The sequence below is a fragment of the Hyla sarda genome, chromosome 1, assembly GCF_029499605.1.
Source record: "Hyla sarda isolate aHylSar1 chromosome 1, aHylSar1.hap1, whole genome shotgun sequence".
NCBI lineage: Eukaryota > Metazoa > Chordata > Amphibia > Anura > Hylidae > Hyla > Hyla sarda.
The window spans coordinates 445,807,072-445,823,219 of NC_079189.1; the positions used below are offsets into that span (position 1 = coordinate 445,807,072).

General features: G+C 41.8%; 1 protein-coding gene across 2 annotated transcripts in view; it reads right to left on the reverse strand.

Moving 5' to 3' along the window:
* Window positions 1–16,148, reverse strand: part of MMP17 (matrix metallopeptidase 17) — a 214,868-nt gene that overhangs the window by 5,162 nt on the left and 193,558 nt on the right. For both annotated transcript variants that reach the window (XM_056533185.1, XM_056533186.1), the window contains exons 8-9: window positions 6,960–7,112; window positions 3,987–4,244 (exon numbers count right to left, since the gene is read on the reverse strand). In XM_056533185.1, coding sequence (XP_056389160.1) covers window positions 3,987–4,244; window positions 6,960–7,112 — 411 coding nt within the window. The remainder of the gene's footprint in view (window positions 1–3,986; window positions 4,245–6,959; window positions 7,113–16,148) is intronic.

The following is a 16,148-nucleotide window of genomic DNA, read 5'->3' on the forward strand; positions in this document are numbered from 1 at the left end:
CAGGCACACTGAGCTGGTGGCAGACAATGGGAGTGAGCACTCTCTCTCTGCCTCTAGTGAAAGCAGAAGCAGTCTCCAGCACCAGGAGAAGAAAGAAGCGGAGTACGGGCATAAAGGTGGACATAATATGTATACGCTCAGTGGAGTCACGCCGGACTGCACATCATGAACATCGGGGGTGGGGACCTGTGTGTCAATCACACAGTGGTCCCAGCACTCACTTACAGGGGATAGGCGGAGGTGGGGCATTACGATCCCCAGCCACGCCTATCCGTCTGTTGCTGACCGCATGATAAAACTATGTTATTAGTTATTAGTCTGGGGGTACAATATCCATGACAGTTGCGCTTTAATTACTTTATGGGGGCCACAGGGGGTTTAACTACTGCATGGGGCACAAAGTGGACACTGTTACTGTGTAGGGCAATACAGAGGAAGTTTATATAGAGGTGTGTGGGGATGGTGCTGGAGTAAGGAGCCTAAAATGTTAGTCTGGCAGAATCTGCAAAGACAAGAGGTGGCCAGGAGAAGTCTGCATAATACTGATATATACCACTAAATGGTCAATGTACAGAGGTTAGATCGGTCTGTGTATAGTGGTTTTTATTTAGTAATAGTATGGTGGGCATTATAATATTATTTGGCAACAGTATCCTGGTGTCTTCAGTTACTATGTGGTGGTCATGGGCTGGCTGTGTTATTCGTCTAGTTTATATCGATAATATATACTGAATTTAGTCAATAACAGTATGATGGCAAAATGTGTTGTGATACTATTTGTCCCTTGGAATGTATTATCATTTTGTAGTATATTTATATACAATGTTTACATATAGTATACTTTAGTATATCATACATAGAAAATAGTCTTACAGCTATGTTGTCTTTGAAAAAAAAAATTATATATATATATATATATATATTCCCTTTCTTCTTTTTGTGTATATATATATATATATATATATATATATATATATATATATGTCTTTCTTTCTTTTTGTAATGCTGTCATGTGGAATAAGGTAGGCAGGCTAAGGAGTGGACTTAAAGAATGATTTGCTCTGGCGGGCCTTAGGTGCTTCAGTCCAACACTGACCACAGATACTTTCCCTGCTGCTGAGCAAGCATGTGTTCCCTTTGGGTTGCCGCAATACAATCTATTAAATAGCAAAATCTATTTAACTTCTTCAGAGTAACTGGCCACACAGAGTTGCCATTAAAAGACTTTAAGAGGAATCTATAACAATTTATGTTGTCTTGAGGGCAGCATAAACTAGTGGCAGACTATGGGTTCTCTGATGTATCACTTGCATGTTCTCACGTAGTAGATCTTATAAAAGCAGCCTATATGTCCTGTGCCCTGGGCACGGTTCCCATCGCTGCCCATCCATTGCTGATTGACAGCTTTTTCCTCTACACAGTATAAACAGACAGTTGTCAATTAATGGGCAAGGGGAGCAGCTGCTCATGAATATCGAGCGCTACTGAGCGCTTGAACATCATGATCAGGGTTAGCGCACTGTCCTCAGCTTGGGGCACTGGCATAAACACTGATTTTAAAAGATCTGCTGCATGAGAACATGTTAGGCGGTGTGTACACAGTGTAATTTCGGTCATCTTTGTTTCCATGAAAACACATCCGTTTTTCTATACAAACAAAGTTGTCAGAATTGTTGCAAATTATTTACCATTTTTACTGCCCTTTTTTCCGGGACTATTAATAATATTTAGAATACTGCAGACTAGATGGGCCAAATGGTTCTAAGGCTCCTTTCACACTATGAGTATTAATCCGTTATTAAACATCTGTTTTCTGTGTAAAACGGATGTATAATAACAGATGAAATAACAGGCGCTAACAGCTGAATAATGTCCATCAAAATAACAAGCACATTCATCTGTTAAGACCTGTTATAAAACATCCTTCATGTACAGCCGTTTTACACCTCTGCCTACAGACTCCCACAGCCGGGACTACTACTACTCCCATCATGGAACAGACTTGTTTCCATGATGGGAGTAGTAATTCCCTGGCTGTGGGAGTCTGCCGGTGGCTGGGGAGGCTACATTAGTGTTTGTCAGACTCTGTTCCATAATGGGGGTTGTAGTACAGGGATTGATCGCACTGGGTTTCACTTCTGTGATGCCATACGATCAGAATTTATTAAGCAGGGGAGTGGGCGGCATGCTCCACTCCCCTCCGATGTATCGTGTGTTTTTACTTTCATTTTTATATCCCCCTCGGGGAGCCCTGAATGGCCGGTACTGAAGAGCCATTCAAGGCTCTCCACAGTTTTTTTTAAAATGAACATTGTGAGCGGCAGTGGGGGCCATATGTATATTAAAAGCGCTGTGGGGTAGGGGCAAGATATATAGCACTGCACGGAGGCAGACATATAGCCTATATATCTAGCCCCCCAGCGCATTTATAATATGCCCCCCCCCCGCAGTGCATTAATAAAGATATGACCCCCGCCGGTGCATTTATAAATATATACCCCCTGCTAGCGCATTTATAAATATATACCCCCGCCAGCGCATTATAATATGCCCCCCACCGGCGCATCATAACATGCCCCCCGCCAGCGCATTTATAATGTGCCCCCCGCCAGCGCATTTATAATGTACCACCTGCCGGCGCATTTATAAAGTACCCCCCACCGGCACATTTATAATGTACCCCCGCAGGCGCATTTATAGTGTGCCCCCCGCCGACGCATTTATAATGTGCCCCCCACAGCGCATTTCTCATATTATGCCACCGCAGTGCTGTGTATGAAAAGTATTTCTATCAGCAGCTGGCCGGGCCGATGATGCTGATAGATATACTTTTCATACATAGCGCTGCAGGGGCATAATATGAGAAATATGCTGGGGGGGGGGGGGGCACATTATAAATGCACCTGCGGGGGTCACATTATAAATGCGCTGGCGGGGATCACATTATAAATGCGCCGGCACGCTAGTAGATATATCTTTACAAATGCGCTGGGGGAGGGATCATATCTTTATTATTGCACTGCGGGGGCATATTATAAATGCGCTGGGGGGCTAGATATATAGGCTATTTGTCGCCCCCCCCCTGCAGTGCTATATATCTTGCCCTCCACATCGCTTTTAATATACATATGGCCCCCGCTGCCACTCACAATGTTAATTTTAAAAAACCCCACTGGGAGCCATGAATGGCTCCTCGGTACTGGCCATTCAGGGCTCCCTGCGGGGGATTTCAAAATGAAAGTAAAAACACAGGATACATCGCAGGGTTGCGGTCCATGCTGCTCGCTCCCCTGCTTAATAACTTCTGATCGTCTGGGGTCTCAGAAGTGAGACCCTGTGCTATCAATTCCTTAGCCCCTGTATTACAACCCCAATCATGGAAAAGAGTCTGTTCCATGATGGGGGTAGTAGTACAAACAATAACGTAGCCTCCCCAGCCACTGGCAGACTCTCGCAGCCAGGGAATTACTACTCCCACCATGGAAACAAGTCTGTTCCATGATGGGAGTAGTAGTAGTAGTCCCTCAGCACTGCAGGAGTCTGCTGATGTCACCTCTTCTGAGCATGCTAAGAAGTAATAACGGATATTATAAACCAGGTGCAAACAGATGACATAAAGGCTCATCCGTCAGCCATAGACTTCAATGTTAAAAATAACGGCCGTTAATTTACCCGTTTTTTGTGACGGAAGAAAAATTTGTGCATGTGCCGTTTTTTCTTTCATCACAAATAACGTCCTTTATTCACGACGGGCTATAACGGTTCCTAATGGATAATAAAAAACCCCATAGACTTGAATGAGATTTTGTAACGTACGTTTAACATCCGTTTTTAAGGCTTTTCTAACGGACGTTTATAACGGATCTTTTAACAGAACAACTTTATAGTGTGAAAGGGGCCTTATCTGCTCATCTACCTTATCTGCTTATTTTATGTGTCTATGTCATTTCTCATTGATTGGTGTTAAAATAAATGCTTTTACTCACCATCTGACCATCCCATTGCATCATCCAGAGTAGCAGGAATCCCTTTCCAGAGGGCAGTCTGCATAGGGAAGCCATCATCCATTCTATGCTCCCGCTCATTGTAACACCAGAAGAGTGTGTCTTTAAAGAAATATGTCTTATCATTGTGGGACCAAGGGAAGGCAGCATCCACACCCCCCAAGGGCAATCCAAAGTCTGTAATAGGTCGGGGGTATCCTTCTTCCACATTATTATCTTTGAAAACCCAGTATCGATCTCCTAAAAGAGGTCAGGAGAGGAGTCAGGAAATTGGCATAATTGGAGGATTTACCCAAAGACACAGATATAAAAGATTATGAACATATCACTGTTTACTTCACACAGACGGGTATATGTGTCTGCCACAGAAGGGTATATATTTCAGTGATCATACAACAGCATCTTGCCCACCTCTTCTGGCCATTTTACTACCCATCTGTGTATGGCCCAACTTTTATTGCCCAAGCAGCCACATTATGTATATAGTCTTTAACATGCAGTGTATATGATACATCATTGTACATTTTATGTAAGTTTCATGTGTTTGCAGAGGTGTTTTACAGCACTTTAAACTTCAAGAACAGGACTAAGATATTTGGGCGGCAACACTAGATGTCAGCAGGGAAATATATCAGATCTTTTCTTTGTGTTCTATTGATGCCTTCCAACTGTCCTAGTCCCATATTTGTAGCTAATATAGGTTCTAGAGTAGAAGAGTAGAAGACAGCACTGGACCAATCCACCATGCCCGTGGTCAACTGGTGGGCCACTCCAGTGTCCCAATACAAACAAGTGTCCAAGGCCACAGCACAAAATGATGGTAGACGTTGTTTGAAAAAGGCTCACATTTAGCCAAAACATTGCATGCGGGGAACCAATAAATCACAGCTCTTCATATAAAGAAATGGAGTCTTCCGTCATTTTGTGCTGTGGCCTTGGATTTTTGTTAATCTAGGTTCTATGTAGCATAAATTATTGTGGTCAGCATACCCCAAATGGTACTTGCACAGGTCCAGGGTAACGTAGGAAGTTCCTAGCATACACTAAGGCCATGTTCACATAGATGACTTTTTGCAGAATGTCCACCTGGAAAATTTCTGGTGGACATTCCGCAAACAGCGGATGCTGGTAGAACATGATGCTAGGACAGTCCAGAAATGTGTCATCTCCAAGGATTCCACAGAAGGAATTGCCATGTCAATTCTTTCTGTGGAAGCCGGTATCGGGATGCCAAATGTGCATGGTACAATAGAATCCCATTGAAAACAATAGGACTCTGCTGCAACTACATTTCCGAGATGAAATCTTCCTCTGGATTCCGCTGGGAAATTACACCATGTAAACATGGCCTAAGACTGCATCCATCAGGCCATTATCCTTGGTTTTGCTGCAATGTTTCTAAAACTGAGGCTCAAAAAACTTGCAGCTCTTTCCTGCAATTTTGAAAAAATGATGGTAAAACTGAAATAAACCATGATGTGTGGAGACAGTCGGAGTATTCAGTATTGCTCCACTATTTTTTCCTTTTTCTTGATGCAATGTGAGCAGAAAACCTAATGAAGAAAATAATTCCTTGCTCCAATATTCTGACTGCAGAATACTCTGCAGCCTCCTACAGGGAAAGAGGAGCCAAGTACTACTGCTTGTCAGTCTACATATGTTATAGGATTCTGCTTAATAGTTTATCATTCACAGACTGCAGGGCATTGCCACTAGCAGGGGAGAAGAATTCCTTTTTAAAATCATAGGGAAGATAGGGGGGCTCGGTCAGGATAATATTGTACTGGACCATCACTGCGCTAAAGCAGTCCTGCTTAATTTATTTGTTGCTTTAATTTACAAAGGCCTTTTTTAAATTTTTTTTTTAAAGAAGCAACCTAATTGGTTGCAACGGGCAACTGGTCCAGGGTTGGGGGGGGGGGGGGGGGGGGGCATGTGCTATCCCACCCAGCACATCCATCCATATAGTAATGAATAATCACACTTACATTTATCCCCTCCTGCCCTCTGCTGACCTCGGAGCTCTCCTACCTGACAGCCCTGTATCAAGGACACAGAGCAGAAGGAGAACAGCTTTGCAGAGGCTGCAGCTCTAAAGGGCCTTCCTTGACCTGTGACCATGTAATCAGTCACATGTGGGGGAGGAGTCAGGACGAATATTCTGTGGTACTGAACTCCAAAGAAGGGGCAGGTATTGAACTCCAGTGGTTTCAGAGTGCCTGTAGAGAGCTGTGTGTGTGTGATGCATGTAGCAGAGCTGTGTGTTGTGCATGTAGCAGAGCTGTGTGTAGTGCATGTAGCAGAGCTGTGTGTGTGTGATGCATGTAGCAGAGCTGTGTGTGTAGTGCATGTAGAGAGGTATTTGTGTAGTGCATGTAGCAGAGCTGTGTGTGTAGTGCATGTAGCAGAGCTGTGTGTGATGCATGTAGCAGAGCTGTGTGTAGTGCATGTAGCAGAGCTGTGTGTGTGATGCATGTAGCAGAGGTGTTTGTGTGTAGTGCATGTAGTAGAGCTGTGTGTGTTTCCTGACACCCTTATGTAGCATTGTGCTCATAAACAGTGAAGGGGCTACTACACTCCAGTTATACCAATAGTTATTTTGACAAGCCATCAATTAAAAGTCCCAAACCACCTCTAAAATTGTTGGATCATGAACAATATTTATCACCTTTCCAAGGATGATCATTGGGGGTTCGATTGCCAGGACACCCACGGAACATAAGAACAGAGATCCTGAGTCCCCCATTTAAATGGAGTTATGATCATACTTGTCCACTACTGCCAAATTTACAGTCTATGTTGCTGATGGAAATAGCTGAGCACTTATCCTATGGACAGACTGTTGTTTGCTGTCCACCCTTTTAATGCATTTGAGAGATATTTAGGTGTCTCCTGACTTCTGAATCACACAATAATATGTTTACCTTTTTACCCTTTGAAAAGAGCTGTACATACCTTTAAAGAAGACAATTTTGTGGTCTGTTGTCCTCTCATAAACTGCATCCACACTATCCATGTTTAGTGGCAAACCCTTCCAGAATCGATGGATTTGAGCAGGCTGAAGGGAAACTAAATGCTTATTGCGCGTAAGTCTCCAGAAATATTTGCCTAGAAAGATACAAAAAATAATACAAGTCATATCAGGCAAAAAAACTAGATCAAATAACTAATCAAATTACTAAATAAATAAATAAAATAATCAATTGCAGCATCATGATGAGAGGTGCTTTAGTGCAGAACCTGTAATGGGGCCCCTCTCATTTTATACACCATTTATAATCGTGAGATCTCTTTATACAAAAACAAAAAGCTGAGGTGTTCCATGGTGCAGGCTTGCTACAAGGTAAGGACACGGGGGGGGGGGGGGGGGGAGATCAGCGGCTTACAGAAGCAGGTTGTGTACCCGCATACACAACAATGGTGAGCACGTGGAAGCAGATGAGCGTTCAGCCTAACTGCAGCCTTCCTGTGTGGGTGTAGAGCAGCAAACGGCTTCAGCAGTGATCAGGAATACATTGGCACTGTACAGGAGTTCAGACACGGAACCACCAGGTACCTTATAAAAACTTTACTAGAGAACCATTCAACGCGCTTCACTGCGCAAGCGCAGCTTCTTCAGGCATGCAATGATCTCTTTATACGGCACCACAGGAAAATGATATACTCTGCTGGTGTAAAGTCAAATACAATCTGTAAGTAGGCACTTGGGCTTTGAGCCCCTCCGGCACTAGGAGTCAGATGCAACTGCTACCTCTGCATGGCCTATAGCTTTGCCCCTGGTGATGATTTCCTAACAAAACTAAGATAGTAATGATGGATTTGGATCCCATTGACTTATAGTGCTGAAATATATACTATTCTCGCTTTAAAACAGTAACAAAAAAAAACAATGAAAAGGTAAGAACGTTAATGTGTATGGAGCCACAGTTGTGTTTTCCAATTGTAAGCCTAAACTTACTAAGCTTTTTTTCATAAAGTACACAAAACATTATTTTCATATTACTCTAGAGGAAAACTAGCGTTGCTGTTTAACATCCCATATGCAGCCCCTGGTGTGACGCTGTTTCTAGATATAAACAAGCCTTTTATTGTAAACGTAAAAGGTATCTGACAGCTGGGTCATCCATTCTAACATTGGGTGGTTTTAATTTTCGCCCAAGTTGAGCTGTTTAGGACATATAACCAGAAATAGAAATATGCAAATGAGCAAGTTAGGTGCATTAGGGGCATTCCATAGCCCCTAAGAAGACTGGTACGCCCACCCGGCAGGTCCAGTAATAAGGACCCCTAATAAATATGCATAAACCTCCAGTGATGTAGCTGCTAAATGCTGATATACGCCCCCAGTGCACCTGACATACTGGTTTGCATATTACTATTTCCGGCCATATCTCCTTAACAGCTCGACAGTCAAAAGATAAAACACCCTAATGATCGGCATCCTCCGCAGGTTAGTATGGACAACCCAGCTGCTTACAGTAAAAGATTGCAGCAAATAGTACATTTCTATAGTCAACGAAACAATTGAATGCAGTGTGTGGAAGAACTGATTGTACTGGTACATTCATTGTGACAATGTAGCTCCGTAACAGGTCAGACAATGCAAGGCAAGTGATTGTAATATGGAGAAGTCATCACAATATAGTTGATAAAGAGAGTTCCTATGTAGTGGAGTCAAATGTATAGAATAACAATATAAATCTGATTGGTAGGATTGCTTGTAATGGAAAAATAGACTCTGTTGTCAGACTTAAGATTGATAACTTGCTGAGAAGAACTTAATCATAGTATATGAATTGTATATAGAAACAATATGGAGCAGGCAGAGTCTGTGTGGGAACATGTATCTATAAATAGTTCATTTTATTTTATTATAGTTACTGTGTATGGAGAACTGTTTGTCACGTATGGGCTGGGAAGGAGTGTACACTAATCTCTCCCACTCCCCTATCCCTGCCTACTTACATACCCTAAATGACAGGTCCATAACCACGAAGACAGTCCCTTCCAGTATACGTGAGGGGCGTAATTGTCAAAATAATACACTACAATGACACTGACTAGGTCCGGGAACAGTGGGATAACAGACAGACTAACAAAATACGACTACACACTCACACGATAGTCCAGAGTCAACTAACCGCGTCAAAGCCAGGAGAAGTCAAAGTACCAAGTCGCTAATACCAGAGAGAAGTCGAGAGGAAAGCCAAAAGTCAAAGATGCCGGGAACTGCCAGGTTAAATAGGAATCTCACAGGTGCTCTCATCAAGCGGTCAGCTGACCAGCTAGACAGCTCGGTGTAACCCGGCAACAAAATAAACAAAGAACCTGTCAGAACCTTTTAACCGCATAGGTTCTGACAGTACCCCCCTTTTAAAGGAGCCACTGGACCCTTAAATTTGGGTTTAGGTTTGTCCGGATGAGAATCGTGGAATCGGAGATTTTTCAAAGGAATGAGATAACACTGTTTACTAAACCTATCCACCACCACCCATAGAACAGTTGTTCCCTCAGATTGAGGCAGATCAGTCATAAAATCCATAGAAATATGAGTCCAGGGCCTTTTAGGAATGGACAATGGACACAACTCCCCTGCAGGACGTGTCCGAGGAGTTTTTGCTCGGGCACAAACTTCACAAGAAGCAACAAAAGCTTCCACATCCCTGTTGAGTGTTGACTACGAAAATTTCCTTTGAAGCAATTTCTTTGTACCCCGGATACCAGGATGACCTGCTAATGGGGAACAATGAGTCTCCTCCATTATACGGAGACGAAACTGACTAGGTACAAAGATCTTGCCTTTAGGAGTCTTTGGAGGAACCAAGCCTTGATTACTCAAAATCTCAGAAGTTAAATCAGCAGACACTGCAGAAATAACCACACCTTCTGGAAGAATAGTCTTTGGATTAGAGTCTATAGACTGAGAAGCACTGAAACTTCGAGATAAGGTATCAGCCTTGACATTCTTAGCACCCAGTCGGTAAGTAATAACAAAATCAAATCGAGTAAAGAACAAGGCCCACCGGGCTTGAAAAGGATTGAGACGTTTGGCAGATTCTAGGAAGGTTACATTTTTATGGTCAGTGATTACAGTGACCCGATGAACTGCCCCTTCAAGAAAATGTCTCCATTCCTCAAAAGCCCACTTGATTGCCAAAAGTTCTCGTTTCCAACATCATAGTTTTGTTCAGCTGCAGAAATTTTACGAGAAAGGAAGGCACAAGGACGAAACTTAGTCAAAGAAGCAGTTTCCTGTGACAAAACTGCTCCAGCACCAACTTCAGAAGTGTCTACTTCAACAATAAAGGGCTTGGTCTGATCTGGTTGAACTAAAATTGGAGCAGAAATGAAGCATCCCTTAAGATGTTCAAAAGCGGCTTCCGCCTCCTGAGACCAGTTAACCAGATCTGTCCCTTTACGAGTCATATCAGTCAATGGTTTTCCAACAATAGAAAAATTCTTTATAAATTTTCTATAGAAGTTCGCAAAGCCCAAAAACCTCTGTAGTGCCTTTAACCCCTTAAGGACTGAGGGTTTTTCGGTTGTTGCCCTTTTGTTTTTTCCCTCTTTTATTCTGATCAAGTTATAAGCCCCTCGAAAGTTCAGTTTAGTGAACCAACATGCCCCCTGTAATTGATTAAACAAGTCTGGAATTAAAGGCAATGGATATTGATTTTTGACTGATCTTGTTCAGACCCCGATAATCAATACAAGGCCTAACCCCTCCGTCCTTCTTTGCTACAAAGAAGAACCCTGCTCCCATGGGAGAAACGGAATGACGAATATGACCCTTTTTCAAACTTGACTGACTATAATCCTTCATAGCTTCCCTTTCAGGACCAGACAAATTATAAATTCGCCCCTTAGGATACTTGGCATCAGGTACAAGTTCAATAGCACAGTCATAATATCTTGGTGTGGGGACAAAGCTGAGGAGGCCTCCTCAGAAAAAACGTCATAAAAACCTACAGGTTCTGACACTGTGACAATAAGTTGTTTTTGGTAGATGAAGTGATTTACAAATATGTTACAGATCTCATATGCGATGACATGGAGGGAAGCTGTTTGATATGTCAGTGAATATTAAAAATGTTTAAAATTTTTTGGCGCATTCCCTTTAACCTCTTAAAGACGCAGGTATATAATGCGGGGTCATACCGGGTCGGTTCCGCCGGCTAATGACAGCCGGGACCCTGGGCTAATAGTGTGTGGCACCGATTGTTGTGCCGCGTGCTATTAACCCTTTAGACGCGGCGTTGATTGCTGCATCTAAAATTAAAGTAAAAGCTTCCCGGCAGCTCAGTCAGGCTGATCGGGACCATCACGGTGAAATCGCAATGTCCCGATCAGCTAGAAAGCGAGCGGAGGTCCTCTTACCTGCCTCCGTCGCATCCGATCGGCGATTGCTCCAAGCCTGAAATCCAGGATTGAGCAATCGACGGACGGCAGATAACACTGATCTTTGCCATGTCAATGCACGGCAATGATCTGTGTATGAGCTCGGTATGTTCAGTGTAATAGCCACAAGGGGAGCTATAACACTGCAAAAATAAAAGTGTGAAAAAAAAGTTAATAAAGATCATTTAACCCCTTCCCTAATAAAAGTAAGAATCACCCCCCTTTTCCCATAAAAAAAAAAAAAACTGTGTAAATAAAAATAAACATATGTGGTATCTTCGCATGTGGAAATGTCCGAACTATAAAAATATATTGTTAATTAAACCACACGGTCAATGGTGTATGCGCAAAAAAAATTCCAAAGTAGCGTATTTTTGGTCACTTTTTATATAATGAAAAAATGAATAAAAAGCGATCAAAAAGTACATTCAATATAAATATGGTACCGTTAAAAACTTCAGATCAGGCCGCAAAGAATGAGCCCTCATACCAGCCCGTACGTGTAAAAATAAAAAAGTTATAGGGGCCAGAAGATGACAATTTTAAAAGTATACATTTTCCTGCATGTAGTTATGATTTTATTTAACCCCTTAAGGACCGGGTTTTTTCCCGTTTTTGCATTTTCGTTTTTTTGCTCCTTGAGTTTAAAAAAATCACCTAAAAATCCAAATGATTGCTTATTTTTTGCGCCACCAATTCTACTTTGTAATGAAGTCAGTCATTTTGCCCAAAAATCGATGGTGAAACGGAAAAAAAAATCATTGTGAGACAAAATTGAAAAAAAACCTGCAGTTTTGTAACTTTTGGGGGCTTCCGTTTCTGCACAGTACATTTTTCGGTAAAAATTACACCTTATATTTATTCTGTAGGTCCATACGATTAAAATGATACCCTACTTATATAGGTTGGATATTGTCGTACTTCTGGAAAAAATCATAACTTCATGCAGGAAAATTAATATGTTTAAAATTGTCATCTTCTGACCCCTATAACTTTTTTATTTTTCCGCGTATGGGGCGGTATGAGGGCTCATGAAGTGATGGCGTGATCTGAAGTTTTTAACGGTACCATTTTTGCATTTATAGGACTTATTGATCGCTTTTTATTCATTTTTTCATGATATAAAAAGTGACCAAAAATGCACTATTTTGGACTTTGGAATTTTTTGGCGCATACGCCATTGACCGTGCGGTTTAATTAACAATATATTTTTATAATTCGGACATTTCCGCACGCAGTGATACCATATATGTTTTTTATTTTTATTTACACTGTGTTTTTTTATGGGAAAAGGGGGGTGATTCAAACTTTTAATAGGGGAGGGGTTAAATGATCTTTATTCACTTTTTTTTTCCACTTTTTTTTTCCAGTGTTATAGCTCCCATAGGGACCTATAACACTGCACACACTGATCTTTTACATTGATCACTGGTTTCTCATAGGAAACCAGTGATCGATGATTCTGCCGCTTGACTGCTCATGCCTGGATCTCAGACACTGAGCAGTCATTCGGCGATCGGACAGCGAGGAGGCAGGTAGGGACCCTCCAGCTGTCCTGTAAGCTGTTCGGGATGCCGCGTTTTCACTGCGGCTATCCCGAACAGCTCCCTGAGCCAACCAGGCATGGTTTCACTTTCACTAAAGGGTTAATAGTGCGGCACCGCGATCAATGCCGCGCGCTATTAGCCACGGGTCCCGGCCGTTGTTAGAGGCCGGGCCCGACCTGCTATGATGCTGGGCTACGTCGTGGCCCTGCGTTATTGATCGGGAGCGGACACATGACGTTCCAGTACGTCATGTGTCCTTAAGGGTTTAAGTAATACAAAATCAAACCTATATAAGTAGGGTATCATTTTAACCGTATGGACCTACTGAATAAAGATAAGATGTAATTGTTACCGAAAAATGCACTGTGTAGAAACAGAAGCCCCCAAAATTTACAAAATGGCGTTTTTCTTCGATTTTGTCGCACAATAAAAAAATTTCCGCTTTTCCGTGGATATTTTGGTAAAATGACTAATGTCACATCAAAGTAGAATTGGTGGCACAAAAAAAAGCCATAATATGGAATTTTAGGGGCAAAATTGAAAGTTGTTATGATTTTTAGAAGGTGATGATAAAAAAATGAAAATGCAAAAATGGAAAAACCCTGCATCCTTAAGGGGTTAAGGGCTTGTCCACATTGCTGAATCTCTGCCTGGAAATATTCCAAGCAGAGATTCCGTCTGCAGCTGGCGCCAACAAAATACATTGGTGGTAGGAGACTCCATAGACGGCAATACTGTCCGGGTGGAATTCTGCCAAAGGAATGAACATGTTCGTTCTTTTGGAAGGTCCTGGTCTTGAATTTCCACTGTGGAATTTTTCACCACAGAAATTTTGCAGTGTGAAGGGTGTAATAGAATCCCATTGAAAACAATGCCTTAAGCGGAATTTCATGGTAAAAGAGCTCTAACGACATTGGTTTGTAAGACAAAACTGCACAAAAAATACTAAAGGAGGAAAAAATTTCAACAATTAGAAACTGAAAAAAGAACCAAGCACCAACTCATTTCTGCTATTCTCAAAGGTATAACTATAGGTGATTTAGAGTTGCATTCAGACCTGACTCTTGGACCTAAAAGCCCAATAACCACAAAAAAATAGCTGTTTCTATACTTGGTATATAACTGTTTATTATCCCTGTAGTGTGACATAACTGTGCCTTATCATTTAGCTTTATCACTTTGTTTACAACCGCTGTGTTATGACTAGTGTTGAGCGGCATAGGCCATATTCGAATTCGCGAATATTCGCGAATATATGGACGAATATTCGTCATATATTCGCGAATATTCGCATATTCGTTATATTCCCGTTTTATTTTCGCATACGCGGAAATTCGCGTATGCGAAAATTTACATATGCGAAAATTAGCATATGCGAAACTAGCATACGCGAAAATTCGCATATGCGAAAACTAGCATATGCAAATTTTCACGCGCCAGTCTCACACAGTAGTATTAGAGCCTTCTTTACACCACACAAGCTGGAAGCAGAGAGGGATGATCACTGTGATGTGTATTGTGAAGAAAAAAACAAAAAAAAAACGAATATTCGTAATTACGAATATATAGCGCTATATTCGCGAAATTCGCGAATTCGCGAATATGCGATATTCGCGAATAATATTCGAATTGCGAATATTCGCGAGCAACACTAGTTATGACAACCCTGCATGAATTATTCATATATTGTAAAATCATTGTGTTCATTACTTCTGTGCTGTGACATTTGTGCTTTATTATTGTGCTGTGATGCTTTATTATCTCTGTTACTGGGTCCTTAGTCATTGAGGAAGCACCACTACCCCGCATTTATAATTGAGCCAGAAGAAACAATAAAAAATAAATGTTATAATACACACTAAGTGTTTTATTCTTATATTATCGGCCTCCATTCTATCTTGCTCTGTGACTACCTGACCATGCTGAGACTCTCTGAATCCCATAGCACCTGCTGAGTGTACCGGTGTTTACCGTGAGATGGCAGTAAAGTGCGAGACATGAATTTCAGGCTATATCATATGACGTTGTAATATTATATTATGGTATATAAAAGCAGCCTACATGCATCTATATATATATATAAAATACAGGATATCCTATAGTACCAGCTGTGACTCAAGGTAACTACAAGTTGCAGCATGCGCACTCCATGTGCAGATAAACAAGAGAACTAACTAGGATATAGCCTGAAACTGCATAGAATCCTGCTAAAAGCAATGACAGCGACTCCAGCGTGCATGCGTAACTCTTGTCTCACACTTGGAATCACTATCTCTATTCATACCTATGAGACACTTATTGTCACTCTCATAGAAATTAATAATGTCACCTCCATTCCACACAGCAGACTTTGGGGGAGATAATAACATTTCATGCCACTTACTGTCACAATCAAAGTCAATTGCAGTATCTGAAACTGTGACAATGATGCTGCCAGTCAGATAGTGGGGCTGTTCTGGACCTCCATATCCTAGATCATTTACCCTCCTCCGCTGCCTCGGATTAACACAGGTTTTGTACGTGGGACAAATGTGCGCCAGATTTTCAGAACTTCAGGCACCACTTTTGAAAATCTGGCACAAATAGCACTGTTTGTGGCACCAATAAAACTGCACTTAATAAACAAGTTATTGAACATGTCCCCCACTGTGTAGGTCACATGTCTCAGAGTTGCACAGACGGGAGGCTAAAAATATAAGAAATGGCTCTCGATAAGTTTATTTATTGTTTGTCCTGACTTTAACTATGACCTAACTAAGATTATTATCCTTGTTTAGTGACATCACAGTGAGAATGATTTCTATGGTGTACAAAAACTGTTTTCTCTGGTGTCCCAGTCTGGGATATGCTCCTACAGTCCTGTCAGGTTGAGTCCATGTACGTCCTCAGGGCTTTCCTGCAGTGTTCCCCCATAATGTGAATAGGTTGTATATTTAGTGTAAAGGACCTTTGATGTTAGTCACATGAATGTTAGTCACATGATAATGTTTGTCACATGTTTTAAGTCATATGTTTGTTACCCAGAGAGCACCAGGTAACCCGCAGGTAGCCTATGGGCTCCTTGCACAGCCCCCTATATAAGGTAGGGAGGAGCTGCAATCTTTCTCTTGTGATTCTTTTTTCTGCTGAGGTTCAGTCCAGGCCAGACGTCTCAGGGTCAGTGTCCATCACATCTGGAGGCCTCGAACTAAATTGTATC